The 20,535-nt window shown below is 39.3% G+C and overlaps 1 protein-coding gene across 1 annotated transcript; it reads left to right on the top strand.

Annotated features, from left to right (window-relative positions):
• Positions 1–9,268: 9,268 nt before the first annotated feature.
• Positions 9,269–10,270, top strand: LOC108369937 (succinyl-CoA ligase [ADP/GDP-forming] subunit alpha, mitochondrial-like). The gene has a single exon (XM_017625155.1). It carries the CDS (start codon positions 9,269–9,271, stop codon positions 10,268–10,270), a length of 1,002 nt encoding a protein of 333 aa, XP_017480644.1.
• The last annotated feature ends 10,265 nt before the right edge of the window (positions 10,271–20,535 follow it).

Raw genomic sequence — 20,535 nt, 5'->3', positions numbered from 1 at the left:
TATACATATGCATTAGAATGCGAAAACTTTAACATTTTTTTGCGATGTGCGAAATTGTTCTCTTTTTTTATCTTTCTAGCTGTGTGTATGTGTGTGTGTGTATGTCGTTATCATCAATGCAAAAGGCTCTATCTATCAAGGCCAATTACATGGTTTTTGCTTTTAATGGGTCATAGTCAAATTTCAGCAATTCTTCCCTAAAAGAAAGAAGAATAGGCAAAGAAAACACAAATACTAACAATTTTCACTAAGTCAATAGCGAAATAGAAAATTTTTACAATCACGCACTATTCACAGCTGATAAAACAACACCACCTCATATAAATTCGTCTCAGGTCCTTTTCTCAGAATTGAATTTTGCTAGGAGGGACAAATAACTTCTTACATTTACATACAAACAAAATATTGCCACAGCTTTTACGAAGAGGTCGATAGAAAATTATAATCAATATATTGCTATTAAAAACTCTGCTTCTAAAAATGCAATATGTGTTATTTAAAACTACACTCTAAAAAATCTGTTTAAAAATTGCGACTATAAATCGAGTATATTTTTGTTTATTTTCAACATTTTTTGTAAATTTACACGATGAATATGTATTTTTCTCGTTTCCAAATTTTCGTGTGTAAAAATCATTTTGTTAGCGGCTTTACACAATTCTACGGGTGAAATCAAACAGCAGATGTGTATTTTGTAGCTTGTACACACTTTCGTAGTAAATTTTGCGCACACCACAGCGGCCATATTACACTCTAAAAAGTCCGAAATTTAAACAAACTATTCGTTGAATAATCGAGCATGTAATTTCGCGAATAATAAGGTGGGAAATCAGCAACCTACCTTTTAGCTAGGAAATCTACACAATTTTTTTTTAGAGTGTATGTACATATATACGTACGTAAAGGGTACTTAAATACATATACATATGGCAAAACCGGTATTAATTTTTTTTTAATTTTCTTCGAAAACGGTTTTGCACATTTTCTTCCATAACAAAAAGGTGCAAAAAGCCTTAGCATAAAAAATATTAAAAATCAAAACAATTTTGCAGTAGCTTAAAACTAGCATTTTACTATAATTTAATGGGCTACAAAACTGCATTGCCAAAAAAATAAAAAAAAAATTCTAAAAAAAAAATAAAAAAAAATTGTTAATTTGTAATGCACTCATTTTACTCAACTTCGGTGTAACGAAAAATTCATAACTCAAATTATTGTAGAGTGCACCTCATAATACTATACTTAAATATTACGCAATACTCAGAGCTACCATTGTGATTTTTTTTTTAAATTTTTTTTTTGAGATAGCATATTTTTAAAAAACAATTTTTTTTTATCACAAAATGTGTATGTGAAAAATTTTTCAAGAAAAAAATTTTCAAATATTTATTTTCATAGAGAATTTTGATGTTTGTATGTGTGATTTTTTTTTTGATTTTTCCCTAGCCCCGTTCTCGAGATATTTGGAAAACTTTTAAATCGATTTGTTTTTGTTTTTGTGCTGTGAAGCTTTCGAAAATGTGTTAATCAAGTTAATGCATCAACGCTAAAAATTTTAAATAAATCAAACACATGAAGTGTCAACCCCGTCCGTTTTGGTATGGAACACCCCCTTATATGTATATAATATATATACTATATATGTATGTTCATATGCATGCGCATAAGTAAATATGTATCTGTACAAACAACTCAATTCGCTTACTAGCTACAGGGCCGCAGTAAAAACAAAACAAAAAATTGGTAATTATCAATTAACTATACATATGTACATACATTTTTTTTTTTTTCAAGAATTCTTGGGGTAAGCCCGGAAAAAATACCATTGACCACAAATCTCAAATTTACAATGAAAACATGAATGTAATATATAATCGTTGGCATTGCTGTAATGAAATATGGATGTCAATGACATACATAAGTATCGAATACAAAAACAATAGCAAAACAAGCGCGTGTAGTAAAGAAAACAATTCAATTCAGTATTTTACTATTTATATACATATGTACATATGTATGTAAATATAAACATTCGTACATATATACATACCTATACAAATATAAGAATAAGAAATAAGAAATTTGCTGAGTACTTAAATAAGAACCAACAACTTACATTTTCAGTGGCGGAAGAGCTGCCGCGAACTGAGAGCAATCAAATTTCTTAGAAAATTAGCGAAAAAGGCCATAAATTGAAAAATTTCAAAAGTTCACTTAACTTTTATGCGAAAAAAGGCAAAGAAAACAAAAGCAGCAGTGAGCGTAGAATAATTGTCAAGCGACTGGCCACTTACTTGCCCACCTTTCCCCTGCCACTTCAGCGACATTGTTGTGATCGAGTTTGTTAGTCGTTTAGTTTAGCAAATAGTTGTAGTTGTTGTGTTGTGTTTTTTAATTGGTCGGTTTCTGGTGCTGGTGGTGGTGGTGGTGGTGGCCTTGGCAAGGTTTATTAACCTCATTGCTCATGGTGATAATGTAAAAGCAGCTTTTTGTTGGCCATAAATAGGCATTGTTTTGACAGATAGCAAGTAGTTGAGTTGAGGTGGAAAAATTGACTCACCGCGAATAAGTACGCGGACATAAAGCGCATATGTATAGTGTATATGTATGCATAAATATCGGTCTGTATGCCCATATGGCACGTTTGAATATAAGTAGTAAATAAACAAAATGGTTGGTAAATCGCCAAGTTCACGGACTTCTGTTTTTGATTTGTTGACGAGTGTGAAAATGTCAGGTGCATTGAAAATACACCCGTAGATATACTATACTATATGAATGTACATATGTATGTATATGCACCTTTCTACATACATACATACATATGTAAATACAGGGACGTGCTAGTATGTGTACGCCGCGGTTATTATCTCTGAACGGCCGTTGACTTCAGCGGACTTTATTGATGTAAAGAGGGTAGACTGGGCCATAAAGTCCTTCCAGCCGTACAAATCTCCAGGCTTGGATGGTATTTTCCCTTCTTCCGAACTTCAGTCAGCATCTGACGTTTTATGTCCGATACTTGTCTTAATCCATAAGGCTTGTCTTAAACTTAGTTTCATACCCAAGGGCTGAACCCTGGCGAAAGTTGTGTTTATTCCCAAGGGAGGTAGACCCTCCCACGTTAAACCAAGCGACTTTCGAACGATAAGCCTTACTTATTTCATTATCAATGTTCGGGAAAGACTTCTAGACCAGCAGCTCCGACAGGAAATTGATGTAAATAATCTCTCTAGCTGTCAGCACGCCCACTGGAAAAGTAGATCTGTGGATACAGCTTTGCATAGTATTGTCAGCACCATTGAAAAGGCACTCGCTTTTAAGGAATTTGCAATAGGCGTGTTCCTAGATATCGAGGTTGCCTTCAATAATGTTCTCCCGGGGCGGTTCTTTAAGCCCTAACTGGCCTTGAGCTGGATCAATGCACTAATAAAATGGAGTGATACGAGGTTTGTGCAATCTCTAATATTTTGGAAGATCTTGCAGAAGACTTTAGGCGCCTGGACTACACAGTCCCGCCTACGGGACTAAAGAATCGCATCCAGACAAGGATCCCCTCAAGGGAAGAACGGGCGGAGGATTCGGTCCTGATCGCGTATTCTTACTCAAACAGCCATCTACACTGATGGCTTCAAGTTGGATCTGAAGGTAGGAAGTGGGGTATTCTCGCAAGAGCTCTCACTTAGCCTTAGTTTTCGTCTCCCAGATCTATGTAGCGTTTTTCAGGCTGAACTAACAGCAATAAACGAAGCTGCAAGTTGGCTGGTTAAAGTCTCTTATTAATCTGAAGGCGGTAACAATCTTTTCTGACAGCCAAGCACTTAATAGTGACAAATCTACGTCGAAGCTTGTTATGGAATGTAGGTGTACTCTTAATGAACTGGCAAAATGTTACATCACTAATGTTGTATGGGTTCCAGGCCACAAAGACATACCGGGAAATTGTACTGCAGATAAACTAACAAGGGAAGGAACCTTGTTGTCTGCAATCAGTACAACCCAGTACAGTAATGCGGGCATTCCGCTATCTTCTTGCAAGCTCTGGCTGGAGAATAAATTTGTCGGACGGGCAAATATAAGATGGTCTGCGGAGCCTACTTGCAGGATAGCACGACATAACTGGCCTCAGCTGGACAAGCGTCGATCTCGCACTCTCCTCCACTTGGAGCGACCACTGCTGCGACATGTTATTGGAGTACTCACCGGGCATTGCCTGATGGGAACTCACGCCACTGAACTGTCGTAGCAGCCGTGATGAGGAGGAAATCGAAAGCCTGGATAAGAATAAAAAAAAATCAAAAGCTATCGAGAGTGCCGAAGTAAAAGTGGATCACCATAGCATGCGTTTGACATTTACGCTTAGAAGTCAAAATTCAAACAACTTTCTTACGTTTTCATACCTTGCTATGTAAGTAGGTGCTGCCGTAAAAATTGTTATATAGTTTTTCTGTCCAGCGCAGAGATCCGCCTCAAACACGACTTCTCATGACACTTAATACACTTGTCTTATGAAATCTTAGAGACAAAGCCGAGAGGTGTGTATTAAAGGAAATTCTTAGTGTAGATCTAGTATACTTATTTTGGAAATCCCAGGCTAGCTGCAAAGCAAATAGATTAAACGCAATTTGTCCCGGGGAGATTAGAACTCCCGAATCTAAATTCAAATCCCGTTTCCATTTCAACAAACATCTCTAAACACCACGAAAGAGTAAGTAATCTCTATCTCTAAATAGCAGCATACGTCCACATGATAACCGTTGCGCTTTCCAAGCATGGCGAGTGGACCATGTGTCCTTGGACTTCCTCCTGGATGAGCAGTTTGCAGAGTGCAGGGCCGAAGAACTCGAGATCGCTACACTGAACTACATCTCTATGAAGACGCTTTGGAGGAACTTCCGGAGCTTTTTGTTGAATTTTTACTCCTTTAAATCATATATCCGTTGATGGAATATTACCAATTATAAATCAAGAAGCTTCCAATATGCCTACCTAAAATAAAAGGCAACAGAGAAAGGAAAGCGCCCGAAAAAAATATTCCTTGACCGGACTTTTTTTATCTTAGCGTGAATCCGGTGGTGGAAAACTTAGCGATCCAACGGAAGCTCGGAACGTCCTGCTCGATCTGGCATCGATAGGTCAATTTTTAACCTATTCCGCTAATAAGGACCCCGGAAACTGTAGAACATTCTATGGAACTGCCTCAAACGAAACAAGTAGATAGTTAAGAATGGAACCGAAGTCCTCTTAATCAACTTTGCTCAAGTTTCGGGAATTTCATTATGTCGCTGTTGGTATCGACTTATTTAGATCGAATTTCAGGATATGCCAAGTGCTTTTTTGAAAGGAATGATTTAAAATTTCATGAAAATCGTGGATTTATACTAATTCAAACATGCATATGCATGTAGTTTCTGTGGAATTCTAGTTTTCACTGGCCCCAAGCGGAAGTGTTACATTGTTGGTCATGTCAGTTTAAAAGAAGCCCACAAGCACTCCGTTTCTCAAGAAAGCTACAAACGCAGAAAGAAAATAAATACTTGACAATCGTAAAATGCTTAATTATAAACCGTTTCGCAAAGCAAAGATGTTATCGTTAGAGGCCAAAAATCTCTGTACGACCCGGCGAGCATAGACCTGAGGCAGGCGAATTATTTCGCTTGTGGAACAATATAAATAAATAAATACAAGACCGGTTTGAAGCGCTTAGCTTCGCGCGCAGGCTGGAGCACCGCAACATCTACATTCACACATACATATGTACATACATAGGAGTACGCACATGAACACTTCGCATAATGCGCTCGAGGAGAAAACACAACACACGCGTCGATTTCGGACAGCAAATTCTGGCTCTGAGCGCTCGAAGTTCACGTGTTTCCCTCGTAAATGAGGCTACTACGTCTTAAGAACGCCTCCTAGAGACATTAACCTCAAATCCACTTAGGTACATCCCGCACCACCACCACCACCACCGCCACCGCCACCAGCACCTGCAACACCAGCAAACGCTCGGAGAGCCGAAAAAAGCGCAACAAATGAAATTACTTGGAATGAAAAAGTGTAAAACCAGTTTTTGAAAGCAGCAGCAACATCGGCACTTGAATATTATTTGCAAACAACACATCGTGAATAAAGAGAAGCAAAAAACAAAAACAACAACTGCAAAACAACAATAAAACATTGTGCTATAAATAAGAACCCAAATAAAAATAACAAAAACTTTTAATGGCAAAAAATATTTCGAAAAGTTTCATTCAACCCTTTTTTATTCCAAGTCTTTTTTTCTCGAAAGACTTGCGAAATTCATACAGATCTTAGATGTTCCTTTATCGCTTTTGGCGATGCTTTGCTTCTTTTTTTTGCACACACATTCACGATTATGGTTTTGTTATTGCTTCCACTAGTTCTTCTGGTTCTCTACCAATTTCTGCTTTTTGCCATTTTGGCTGATGAAATTGCTTTAGCTGTTTACAAATGTACACAGATACAGGTCTCGGTGCTTGCTCACAAATTAAGACGCGTAGTAAGATACTCATGTGCAGCCACCAATTACAAACTTTCGATTCAAAAAGAACCCGGCAGGAAAAATTAGAGCATAATACCAATTAAAGACAAGTGAAAGCAGTGTGAAATGAAGCCTACCATTGTGTTTCATGTATATATGTACGTAAGTCCCACAGGTAAGCTGCCTTGAAAATAGGGACTTTTATTGGTTTGGTACGTTGACGTTTACTCAATATATTGGGATCCGGAAATGGCATTAATGGCCAAGGAACTGTCAAAAATCCTCATGGCCATACAATTTGTATGAAGCATACGACAATAACGCGGCGCCTGCGCCTAGCAAATGGAATTTGAAATGTTAATAAAAACGAGAGAAAATGGAAAACCCTCAAAAATTACGCCGCGTTTATTTGGATATGGCGCGCGCTGGCACTCGTTGGCATTGGAAAACGCACCGCTTAGCGCTCCAATTTAGGGACAGCAGTCAGTGTGGTCATCGGGTACCTACTACTAGAATGCAGAGGGCGAACTTCGAACGGTATTTTTACGCGGCATTATCCATGGACAGCTCGTAAATCTCTAAGGCAGCCCTTAGCGCTTATTCCTCAGTAGCAAAATAGACAAATTACATCAGAATGTTTTCGGGTATCACAAAGACGCAACTTTTAATTCGAGTTAGTGTATTTACAGGTTACTGTTCGATTCGAATTCACGCCGTGATGCCTAATATAATTCCAAATCCTTATTACGTCTGAAGTCTGAGAGCCTCGACGAATTTCCACTGCGCCTTTAATACACCGAACGACCTAATTAATTGCCTCTCGGCAATAAGTTAGAAGCGAAGTACATAGTTGGTTCAAAAAATTTATCGACGCTTAGCTATCCCGTGTTGGGAAACGTTGTAGAATAATGTCTAATTTCAAAGCTGCTGGCGGTTGGGCACGGTGCACATTAGAGCGATACAATAGGCGATACGATAAGCGATACGATATGGAAGCGACATCGACATGCGCGCAGTGCACATTAGAGCGATACGACACGCAATAGCATATGCGGCGCGATAGCAAACCGTGTCGCTCGGCCGATAAGCAAGCGATATTGTGTCGCCGCAGTGTCGCAGTCATGCAAATGAGCACCGTTTTCATCGCTTCCTACCAATTCTCACGTACTCAGCACGTCGATGTCGCTTTCATATCGTATCGCTTATCGTATCGCTCTAATGTGCACCGTGCCTTAATGTTTTCTTGATTTTCTACTGTGTGTGTGTGTAAATATGTGTGTATGTATGCCCATACCTCTAAGCTAGTGTATATTTTTTTTTACGTAAATGCGTTGCGATCTCCTATTTCATTCAAAGTGCGCCTATTCGTTTTAGCGAATTTACGTCGGAGCGCGCCAAAACTTGTAAGCGACGCGCTTCTAATTGGCCGGCAGTTCGACTATCTGTCTAGCTGCCATGCCACCGCCTAACGCTTCCCCCCCCCCGCCCCCTCCTGACCGAAACTTTTGCGTTACGCTGTCCCTTCCATATACATACATATCGCGTACTACGTTCGCGTGTTGGCCGGTGTCAATAACCTGTAGCATTTTTCGAATTTTTTTGCGGACTTTTATTACTCCGCTTCGTCTTTGCTTTGTTTTTGTTTCTCTGACATTTTGTTTTGATTGCTCAGCGCAGTGTTGGATATTTCTCTTTAAAATGTGTGTATGTGCGCGCCGCTTGTCCTCCTTTCCCGGCCCCACTATTATTGTTGTTGTTAGTGGTCTTTTGTGGGGCGCATTAAAAATTATTCGATGAATCGTGCGGCTGCTCCCTTTCAAGCGCCTTTGTTGTTCCACAGCTTTGTTTGCTTTATTTGCTTCGCTATCTGGATTGTTTTGCTTTTTCTTTTTGCTTGCAGAATGAGACTTGTGTGAATTACGAGTATGTATGTATGTACATAAGTAGCCGCACTTGTGAGCGCCTTTTACTGCTCCCTTCTTATTATGGCACCCACCGGCTGTGTGTGTGCCTTGCGGGGGTGACGGTGCAGATCGGAATGCGGCATTTGCCCATCGGATAGCAGATGAATTTACTGCGCAAAATCAACGTATGGCAAACTTTCATTGGCGTCTTATGCGAGCGCTGTAGTGTCACTGAACTGGCGGCGCGTCATTGCGCGCCAGAACTTAATTCAGCGCGCCAAAATACATATGTACATACTCGCTGCAATGCAATGACCGACCGGATACCCATTACGTCAATGGCATAGCAGCAGGAATGTCATGGCGTTTCCACTTCTATGCATTCACGTCACTCATGGCGAGTCGGTTGTCAGAGGTTTGAAGCCTTTGCTGGAATTTGGAATTCGAGGCGAATCAGTTGAGGACGAGTTTACAAAGCCACATACGTACATAGGTCGATGAGCTGGGACTTATTGAAATTCGTTGTAAAGAAGTGAGGAGCTGAAATGAGCTATGGCGTCAGGATTGCTGCAATAATACACACCAATGCCGAACTCAGCTCATCATGCGAGTTGTATCCGTTTATAGAATCACGAAACATTCGACTTCAATGAAGAAAGGGATCAGCATTAGTTTACAGCCCGAACCCATGGCACAAACCGAAACCCGATCTTATAAACACTTGCACCGTTGAATATTGTCGCCATCAAAAATTTTACTGTCATTCTCATTTATTTATTTTTTTTGATTTTTAAGTTTATTTACATACATTTGCTAAAATAAGTTCGTCAAATTTGTATTGTCTTTGGGTTAACTCAAAATGAGCATAGCCTCTTCGATACTTCGCGTAGCATTGTTGTCGCAGCGCAGCAACCTTCTGTGCAATGCGCTTCGCCAACAGGCAGACTACACCAAGACTCGCGTGAACCTCAAGCTAACCGGCGATTCAACTGTAATATGTCAGGGCTTCACTGGCAAACAGGCCACATTTCACTGTCAAGAAGCCATTAAATATGGCACGAAATTGGTTGGCGGCATTTCGCCGAAGAAAGGCGGCACCAAGCATCTCGACAAGCCCGTCTTTGCCACCGTCGAGGAGGCCAAAAGGGAATTGAATCCTCATGCGACTGTACTGTATGTGCCTGCGCCGGGTGCCAAAAAGGCGATCGACGAAGCGATGAAGGCCGAAATTCCACTCATTGTGGTCATCACCGAGGGCATACCTCAGCATGACATGGTGTGCGTGAAGGACGCGCTGATGCAGCAGGAGAAAAGTCGCATCGTGGGACCCAATTGCCCGGGCATCATAGCGCCGGAGTTGTGCAAGATCGGCATCATGCCTGGCGACATACACAAGCGCGGCTGTGTGGGCGTGGTCTCGCGTTCGGGCACATTGACATACGAGGCCGTCAATCAGACAACGAAGTACGGCATGGGCCAAACGCTGTGTGTGGGTATAGGCGGTGATCCCTTCAACGGCACCAACTTCATTGATTGCCTCGATGTCTTTCTGAAGGATCCCGAGACCAAGGGCATTGTGTTGATAGGCGAAATCGGTGGAAGCGCCGAAGAAGACGCAGCCGAATACTTAATTGAACACAATTCGGGCGATAATGCCAAGCCAGTTGTGGCCTTTATAGCAGGTCGCACAGCACCACCGGGCAGGCGTATGGGTCATGCTGGCGCTATTATTTCGGGTGGCAAGGGTAAGGCCATCGACAAGGTCAAGGCGCTGGAGAAGGCGGATGTTATAGTATCGGAGAGCCCTACGAAGCTCGGATATTTGTTGTCGGAGGAGATGAAATGCCGGAATTTGATCTAGTCGCTCAGATAGTCGAGTGTTATGCGCGGAAAAGGGAGTATTTGTAGTGTTATTGTTGGAAGGAAATATAAATTTTCGTAATATACATATAATTTTTGTAAATTATGAAGCCTTGAGCGAGATTTCAAACGGAATGTAATTTGTTTGTCTTTAAAATCAGATTAGCATAGAGCGTTTAATAATAGCGGTTTTGGCTGATCGGCTACAAAAACAAGTTTATTATTGAGTTAGTGTGAATTACTTAAATAGCAATATTGAAGCTCAAAAACAAAAATATTTACGTATGTATTTCGCCAGCTGTGCTAGCGTTTCCGTGATTGGCGTAGAAGTGCTAATGAGGAATTGTTGCCGACTACTTACAATAGGCAACAACACCGCGATGCGCTTCCAATAAATTGGACTTAGTGCTACATATTTCCATCTTTGGCGCGTTGCTATGATAACAGCCGTTTGACACCGAATCTTTTGTACTTATTAAGCCTACAAAGGGTGCCACGACGTCTTATACGCGCAAAGCGGTGCGGCATTCCACCTATCGACATTTTGGGTGAAAGTTGCTGCAGCCAAAAAAAGCGTAGGCGTGGGCGAAGTATTTGGCGAATTTTATTTATTTTCTTATCCGAATTAGGTCCGATTTCCATGATTATTTGGTCAGACATCTGTTAGATATCCATCGGAATCGTCGGTAATTAAGTCAGAATTTCCCACGTCGTATCGGTTAGACTTCCTGTCACGACCTCTCCACACACTTCTCTGACCGATATTGGCCAAAATCATAAAGACTTCTGACTTTTTTGCCGACGAGTCTGACGGATATCTAACAGATTTGTGGCAATTTTTCTATATATAGTAGGTATATGTATGTACGAACAGAAGTTAAGAAACTTACTCCTAAACAGATGCAACTGTACTATTCTACAGGATTATAAATTGAACAGAAGCATTGTATAACTGAGGCATAGCTACTCACTTTATGTTAAAATTTGCGCTGTAATGTCTTAAAACTCATCCAGTTGTATGGCTTTTGTTATCATCCAGCAATATATTGTCCTGGCCGAAAATGTATGTGTTTGTGTGTGTGTGTGTGTGTGTCCTCTTGAATAAGGCAGGCAGGTGATGGAATGACGACTGTCTTTCACAAGAACAAACAGTTTTCTTTGCTACCTCTACCTAAATACTGCATTTCAGGTAAGCAAAAGGTGGATGTGCGCCGCGACGTCGTCTCTTTCGTTGTTTTGCTGCTGTTGCACTCAACAGGTGATAGCTTAGGATGCTTTGTGTGACCTGACAGCAAATGTGCACATTCATTCGCAGGACATTCCCCTATTTGTGTTTCTTTCCATTCCGCATTATCGTAGCTCCTCGTAATTAATATTTACTTGCAACAGATGTTACCCGCGCATTGCATTCGCATTTTTTGTTTACATTTCCATCTTTGCTGGCTTGGCTTTGAAGAACGGGCAGCGAGGATTAAGGAACTGTGCGCAGTTGTGTAGCTTCAGTGGCGGCATGGTGTGTTTAGGCAGGTCAAGGCGCTCAGGCAATGCTCAAACAGGCGTAAAAGGTAGCAGCACAGAAGAACTAAAAAGGTTAAAGCTGTTCAAAAAAAAAGCAAACAAACAGCAGAGCAGGTGGTCGGTCACATCAGCAGCACGCGTTCAACAAGTAATTACAGGCAATACAAATGTATGCTCACTGCCTGCAGGGGACGCACAAAAGTTGAGGCAGCTGGCTGGTTGCCGTCGCGCTGTTTAAGGTATTGTTGCAGCCTATTAAGGTGCATCTGCTCCTACACCTCGAACGCGTGGTAAATTGACATACGAAGGTAAATGGCAGCTGCTTCTTTTATTTCAATTATTGTTGTAGTTGTAAGGCAAATGGGTTTGGCTTTGGTCAAAAGGATCAACTAACTGAAAGGAGTAGGAGCAACATTGCTGCATTATACTGTTCAGATCACTGATGCCATATGTAGGCAAAAAAGGATCCGGCTTGCTCATCCCAAACTATTTATATTTTTAGCAAATTGACATATATTTTCAGAAATGAGTTCTTCATCAGAGTCAGAGCCGAAAGTGGTATAGTTTAGGTTTAGTGTGGGTACCTGCCGCAGTATGCGGTCCGAACTCTACAGAGCCCATTAAGCTCGCGGATTAATTCATGCCTTACTCATTGCCCTGGAATGCAAGCATTTCAGTCCCAAAGGCAGTGTGGGTCGGACACACTTACCACATTGGTAAAGCCGAAGCCTATCTAAAATCTTTGCCGTTCTTTTGGTGGTGGCACCCTGTTGGAACACAACCCCACATTGAACCCCTGCGAGTTCTACCCGCATTTAGGTATTAAACCACAGCACGTTTCGTTCCTCTCACAAGACTTACTGATCTCATTCCACCCCAGGCTGTCCCATCCGGAGTGAAAATCGGCTTTAAACCTTAGTTCGAGTCGCTTAACTCACCTCATTCATTCTGCTCATCTCGCTAATCTCGCAAGTCTTACTAGCCTTACTGGGGAGCAATTTCCATCCCGGGTGAACAATAGGCATGGATTGTTGCTCTTTTCCGGTTTTCTACACTGGCTCGAGTTGCTTGACGAGCCACATTCTTCCCTACAAATCTCATCAGCTGTACGATCTTACATGTGCATCTGGCCTGTCTTTTGGTCTTGTTCGGCTCACTAGTTTTGCTTATCTAGCCAACGAACACACTCCAGGGGCATCTGTTCGCCCGCGGTCCCAGGTTTTAAGTCTCTGGTAAGACTTCGAAAGCCGTAGACTCTTTTGCCAATTGAGGCTCCGACCGACTCAGGATTGGCAGCCTTTAAAGGGGGTACCCGGGATTGTGAAACCCGAAGAAGGATTTTCCTAGAATCAGGCCACAAGTGGAGGACTGTAGGAGGCAGCTGGCATCAATTTCGAATTAATTCGAAATGACCCCAATATTAATCCCAGAGCATAGGCATATATGCATGTATGTATTCGGTAATGAGACCACGGATCTGCAATAAATGGGACCTAGCTCATGGAAGTCAAAGCAGAATTTTCAAAATTTGCCTAAGCATGGTGGAGGTTTCATGGTTGTGGCGGAATACCGCGTATATGGCCCACTCAAAACCAGATCACGAAATGAGCATACATTTATATACGTATTGTTTGTCGTTGAGGGGAAGGGTAGATAACACCTTGGCTAACCATTAGTGCAGAGGACTTCATCGTACAGCAGCCTCTTTCTGCATCCTTTACAGAGTTCCATCAACACTGCCAGGTTTCTAAAGGTTTGCACAAGTGTGTGGTTTCAAAATGATTACATATATATTTTTTGTTGCTTTTCTTGAGTGTGACAAACTGTTTTAGTAAATCGCTGCAATTTTCTTGTGAAATTTGATTTCTATACCGTGAGCCCAAAAGCAAATATGCACAAAAGAAATTATGATAGTTGATTTAAACCTATAACTCAAAACGTTAATAGGTCCACAAATGTACTCATCGCTCACTGCCTCTTTCAAAGCTAAAACGGTCATCAGTCACAAATTTACTGGTTGTGGGGAAAAATGAAATGAGGAACATTCGGGCAGCGAGTTATTTCGCACAGCCGTGACAATCGCGGTGACTGTATGCCTTTGTGCGTGCGGATAAAAAAAAAAAACAAACACCACACGAGAAACAACAATAACAGCTGTGCAATAATAACAACAATCGGGAGGCATCAACAACAATGCAAATTCCATCTAAACGCTTCCGCATTCCTAATTAATAACTCAGGCAGCACCGCAATGCCACAATGCCACAATGCCACATGCGAGTGTGCAACCAAATGACATGCAAATATGTATGCGGAATGTGTATGCGAATGTGTGTGTGTGTGTATTTGTAGGCATAAATGGCACGAAAAATACACTGACAGGAGAGCGGGGTGGCGGTTGCTTTCGTTGAAGTAGTCACACTTCGCAATCAGTGTTGCAACATTTTCGCGGCTTTCCGCAATAAATTACAGCAGATGGATAATTTTGAACTGAGCGCGAAATATTTCTTTTATGCACACACTAAACATTCAAGTCTTCGATTTGACGAAAGATTTGTATAATCAGTTTCGAATAATACCTGACGTAATATATGACGTTATGGTTAGCCGAAATTTATGAACCTCAAAATAATCACATAAGAAGTACTATCTACATATTTAGTCACCAAAACAAAGTTATGCAGCTGAAGGCTGCTAAATGATGAGCAGCGAACAAAAACAAGCAATGACTCACAGCTTTAAGCAACAACAACAACAACAAATGCAACACATTGCGTGCGTGGGTTCTTCACTTCCAAGTTATATTTTAATGGCCTTATTCATAAAAAATAAAGTGGCTTTAAAATACGTTTATAAACCGAAAAATATATGAAAACGTCACTTTAAAAGGCTTTTTAAACCTACTTTATTTTTTATGAATAAGGCCATTAAAATATTGAAAAACAATTCAAGTTGCGGTATGCGGATGACGATATGAATATTTGTTTGTTTTGTTTTTTACATTTTCTTGTCATTTTCCCTTGCACGAGTGAATGAATATGAGCGATAGCTGCAATACCAAGTAATCGACATACACACCACGTCAAATTGGTGCCAAACGATTGGCGATCGCACGTAAACAACTTTCTTTATTTAGCATCCCGCGAGGAATAATTGAAATTTTAATCAACGAACTTTTTAACGGAGATTGAAAAAAATATTTAGATTTTAGATTTTGCAATAAAAAACAAAAACGAAATGGAAAAATTTCGAATATTCCATTCGAATCCTAATTGTATGTACAATGGCTTTTAAAAGTTGGTAAAGATGTCTTGAAGTAGGCTTGGAGACGACCCGATCTCTTTCTTTCCAGCAACATTCGTACAGTGCGAAGTCAACAAAGAAGACCTTGTAGCATATCACTGACGTACGCAAGAACCCTTAAGCAGAAATTCAGAGAAGATGTAATGCCACCTCGTGTGTCCGTTTTCCTTTCCTCCCATTAAGTCATTGATCCTTATCCAACTCAAAATATTGTCAATCTAAAAAATAATCAATGGATCTAATCCTACAGCAATCATAGAAGAGTTAATGGAGAATTTATAAGGATTTCTTTTTCATTTTAAAGGAACTGTATGCGAAATTCCCATTTCGATTTCTCGCAGGGTATTTGTACTTAGACATATGTATGATTGTACGTAGATACATCCCACCATGCAAAACATTAGAAATAGACAACAATCGTCAATGTCAACGAATTGGCGACTCGCCGATTTATTGCCGTGGTGAGACATCGGCCTTCGTGTCATTTTAGACATATATCATTAATATTATTCCCAAACTGATGAATTTTGCGTCAACAGGTTCCCCAAAATCATCTAATTTACGCCAAAAGTAGAACAGGCAAAAAATAGGAAAAGGGAAATAATTAATTTCGTTTTTAAATTAAAATTTTGTATTCAAAAATTAGTGAAATTTTAAAAAGAACAAAATTGTTTCAAATAATTATTGTTCAAATATCGCGTGTAGCAATTAGAAAACGACTCGAGCAGGCGAGTTGCCTTCGACGGACGTTTTTGAGCGACTGGTAATAAGAAATCGATACGATGGCGATATTTATTCTTATTTCCGGCAACAAAAATTTCCTGGTGGGTATCTGCGTGTACTTTGTGTGTTCAGTTAATTATTGTTCTGCAATTTTCATTTATGATCATTACTAAATATGGTTAAGTCAATTCTATAAAAAATAAATTCGTTTTTTTAATAGAAATACAATGTATTTTAATATTTTTCAGTGTACTGAGTGTTGCCAGAGTTGGTCATTGCGCAATTGTTGACCCAGTTAGTGTGAGACTGATTAATTAATTTATTTTAGGCATACATACATATATCTAGAAACATAAATCATTTTCAAAATTTTTTAATTTCATTCCCGGTTTTCTAAAAATTTTAGAATTTTTTTAGAAATGTGAATTAGCGGTCACCACTTTGCAACTTAGGAAAAAGGGAAAATATGCCATAACAAGGAAAGATCTGAGCCAAATGTCTTAGTATGAAGCGTCCCATCGAAGAACCCAGGTTGCGCTCTAGCGGATTTTGAATACTTCGTTTCCTTAATGGAAAACCCACATAGATATTATCTATACCCCACTGAACTACAACTAGCGAGCTCCCGCTGCGCGTTATGCACAAAGCAACTTCTTCGAGTTTCTGCGTGGATTTTTCCAGCTGCTCGTCCGCATTTATTTGATTGTCAGCAACTAATTGTAAGTGAAGGTGGCTGGAACGTATCACCGCCGCCGAAATGATGAATGTGAGCCAAATTAAGTATGTATGCGGCATTAGCATAAGCGCAATTGCCAAGCGATGGGAGATTTCGGTGGTGGAAGCTACACTTGCACGCCGTTAGTAGGTTCATGCTTCAAGAAAGCGCGTGGGCGGCGTGGGGAATGAGTTGACGTTTAGCAGCATGAAAAACACTAAATAAGGCCACGCAACGCTTCGCCGCGTAAAATGATTTATTTCTAAACTGATGACAAGAATAAAGTATTCTCATAGCTCATAGCGTGAAAGTGAGTAAGGAGAAGCGGAAGCTAAGTCAGTAGTCACAATAGAGGCGCGCTGCCACCATGCCGAGTGTGAGAGCAGCGCGTATGTACATATGTATGTATGTATATATGGATTGATTAGTGGGAGGGTTTCTCGCCTCAAATGGCCCCCTGTCGTCTATTGAAACGCAAAGTTTTTTCTTCATCATTTTTTTTTTTTTTGTACAAATGTAGATGCGACTACGTGCCGTCTTGCGTTTGCAGGGCGGAGGGGGATTTCTTCTTATACATCATTCCTAGTGCGTTTTAATCAAGCGTGGAATAGAAAAATTTAATTTTATTAATGAAAATCAACACGCACAAGGTGGAGACTCGAATAGGGGCGACCACATACCAAGCACATTGATATTCCACAAACATGATATTTGAACCATTTAATTTATTTTTGTTTTTGTTTCGTCTACACTGCAACTCTTCGGACAGTGTCATGTTTATTACTCGGAGAGAGTCGTTTTTGTACCTGACCCTAGATGATGAACTTATTCTATGATTTTGCAAGCAAGAAGCACTAAATAGATAAAAACTAGTGAACCCGTATGGCATTAATACGCCCAAAATATTGAATTTCAAAAACTTAAAAAATATTCCAAATTTTAGTCAGAGTTATAAGAGACCCGCCGAGTGCTACATTTCGTCAAAAGCTTGCAGCTGTTTCTGACTAAAGAGCAGTCTCGCATAGTGCATGTTTTTATTTTCATCGAATTTAAAATCACCCTATACTGATGAAAAAAGTTTTTAATTAAAAAATAAATAAAAATAAACTTTATCTACAGGTTAAGGCCTCTCATTTTTGAAATTCCTTTTCAAAAGTATTCCCAAAACAAAATCTTCTTAAATCTCTTTCATCTGACATTGTGATACAAATGTTCGAACAAATGGCAACCCTCCTAAATAAAGGTAATGAATGAATCCCTTTCAAACCCATTTCGATTTATACCCATCTTTTAATAATTCATCCACCTTACTGAATATTTGGATGTAACCCTTTAAACACGTCGCAACTGTCTTCAAACATTCGGAATGTTCACCCTAAAGATTTCTTAACATTCTTTCGTTTGCCTACGATATTTTTGTATTTCATACACTTTTTAAATTGGTAAACTGAAACAGGTGGCGCCCTCTTCAAAAGTATTTTCAACCCTCCTTCGCCGGAAACTGCGATACATCTTTTAATTAACTGAATGAATTAAGTGGAATTTTAATTTTCAAACACGTGGCAACCCCGCTAAAGGCAGTTCATAAAAAAAATTTAGACCCCTTCGATTGATACCCATATTTTAATAGTTCATTTAACTTATAGAATAATTTGAATTTAACTTTTTAAATAATTAGCTGGCAACTCTCGTCCAACACCTCAAAAATATTCTTAGCCTTCAAACTAAAGATTTCCTAAGACTGCTTCGTTTAACATCCATATTTTGGTATTTCGTATAACTTGTGAATAAGTAAACTAAATTCGACATTTCAGACAGGTGGCAACCCTCATTAAAATATTTTCAAACTACTACTTTCTAAAACCCTTTTCGTGTGTCACCCATGTGGTGATACATATTTCTCTTACCTAATATGATTTTTTTAACAGGTGGCAACTCTCCTATAGTTCAGCTAAGAAACAAAGCTTTTCAAAACCAATTCAACCGATACCCAGTTTGTAATAATTGATTTATTTTTATTTTTTTAAATAATTTGAATAAAATTTTTTCAAAAAGGTGGCAACTCTTTTCAAAAAAGTAAAACCTTATTGCATATCTTCAGTCCAAAGCTTTTAGTTTGATTCCTCATTTTGGAAAATCGAATAAACGGTGCGGATTTGATGGCCTTGATTATTAAATAATTTTAATTAAATTTTTTAAAAGATGGCAACGCTTTTCGAAAAACTAAAACCAGCTTGAACGGTACAGATCATTTATCCTGAACAAAAAATCGGTTCGCGTATTGCATATATAGATATATATATAGATATCTCCCTTGGAAGTGGACATTTCCCTCATGGCTTACATTTACTGCTGGTTATCACCTGGATGAAATATAGAATTCTGTCGTGATATCATCTTTTATAAAATCTACATTATTTTTTTCCTTTATAAAATCTATATTACTCCAGAATCTTAGATCTGGACTTAAAGGCTCCTGCTCTTACTTCACCAATGAATCAAAATTCAATAACCAATTTGCCAGTGAGACTTTCTCAGTAGAGCTTTCACTAAATTGAAGCTTCCGACTTCGGGATCATTGACTCCATTGCCCTTCAAACTATGCTAAGAGAATTGCCCTTTGGCTGAGTAATACCTAAATTCGAAACATAGGACCTCTTTGAAGGAAGCAGCCGAAGTCCACTTTTTTTCAAAATGTAGTTTTTGATGCAGAATGACATATAATGCCAAACTAAATCGATTTTTTGTCTCTCCTGAATAGTTTCCAAAAATAGACTTGGCACCTTTTCAACTTCAGGTGGTTTATTTTCTCAGTTTGGGAATCAACTTGCAGCACGTTAACTATGTGCGTAGACTGAGAATCTCGCAGCGCTATCCTCTAGCAGGAACAGTTTTAGATAATTTTTTCCCAAACTAGCGAATGGTGGATGAACAATGGGAACCCCCATCGATGAAAAAGGACATACGTCTCTGATTCCTTTCCCAGCTACTGACTCAGCTTGGAAAATCAGTTGTATCGAGTCGGAAAAAAATTAGTCCTTCAGTGACGACTTCTTATTGCTGGGCATCCTTGATCTCTAACCTTTCGTAATAACAACAAGATGGTTTCATCAGAAGGGTTACTGAAAGTAACGGCACTTTTATAGCGAACTCACGTGGAGAAGGCAGTATGAACTCCATACATTAATCTGCTTCGCCGGCCTGCTAGTTTCCTTTAAATTTTTAGGTCCGCTATAGCCCGTGTCCGTTTTCTCAATTAACATACAGTTTTCTCTAATAACATGCAGTCCGATATTAAGGAAGATTTCTGAACCTATTCTCTTGCCAGTCAGTCTGTTAGTCTCATCGTCATCCTTCAATGTACTGTATTGTTTTCATCTAGGGTTCCAAATATCTCTACACCTCTTATAACTAATATAATAATTTGATAATAATTTGGCGCTTATACTTTTGGTTGGTATTTTGCCGAACATTTCCTCCAGTTGGTGGTGTACGTTCTGATGTTAGAACCAGGTATGGAAAATCATCCTTATTTTTTATATTTGTTGGTGGTTGGGATGGAAAATAATCCTTATTTCTTGTATTTCAACCTAAAAAAATTAATTTGTTTTAAATAAGCGTCGGAAAACAATTTCAACTATACTCACATTTTTTGTATTCGCACTACCCTAATCTGCGATAATTTTTATTTTTCAAGTCAATAAAAATTACAAATATTACTTAATATTAGGGTTGTAATTTTTCGCTCAAAGATATTCATTACATATTGCCTATTATCATGAGTTTAATTTTCCCCGAACCGGTTCACTTTTCACAATTCGTTTCAATGTATTTACTATGGGCGGATGAAAAATTTTCGGGTGAATTTTTTCGGGCGAAACTCATAATAAGGCAGATTGGGTTTTATATTTTCACTTAGGAATAATGTTAATTCAAAAAACTCCTTTTCCTTTCTAGAGGTAGAGCGACACTCTAATAAAAGGACTAAGTCTCAGCACAAAGTTTCA

The sequence above is a fragment of the Rhagoletis zephyria genome, unplaced genomic scaffold, assembly GCF_001687245.7.
Source record: "Rhagoletis zephyria isolate East Lansing unplaced genomic scaffold, Rhagoletis_zephyria_1.1 Rzeph_scaffold_03921, whole genome shotgun sequence".
Classification (NCBI taxonomy): domain Eukaryota; kingdom Metazoa; phylum Arthropoda; class Insecta; order Diptera; family Tephritidae; genus Rhagoletis; species Rhagoletis zephyria.
Note: the sequence above shows the minus strand (reverse complement) of the source record. Positions and strands in the feature narration are given on the sequence as shown.

What these genes read in the sequence shown, in the direction of transcription:
- LOC108369937 (XM_017625155.1), top strand. Translation starts at nt 9,269, where the DNA reads ATGAGCATAGCCTCTTCGATACTTCGCGTAGCATTGTTGTCGCAGCGC.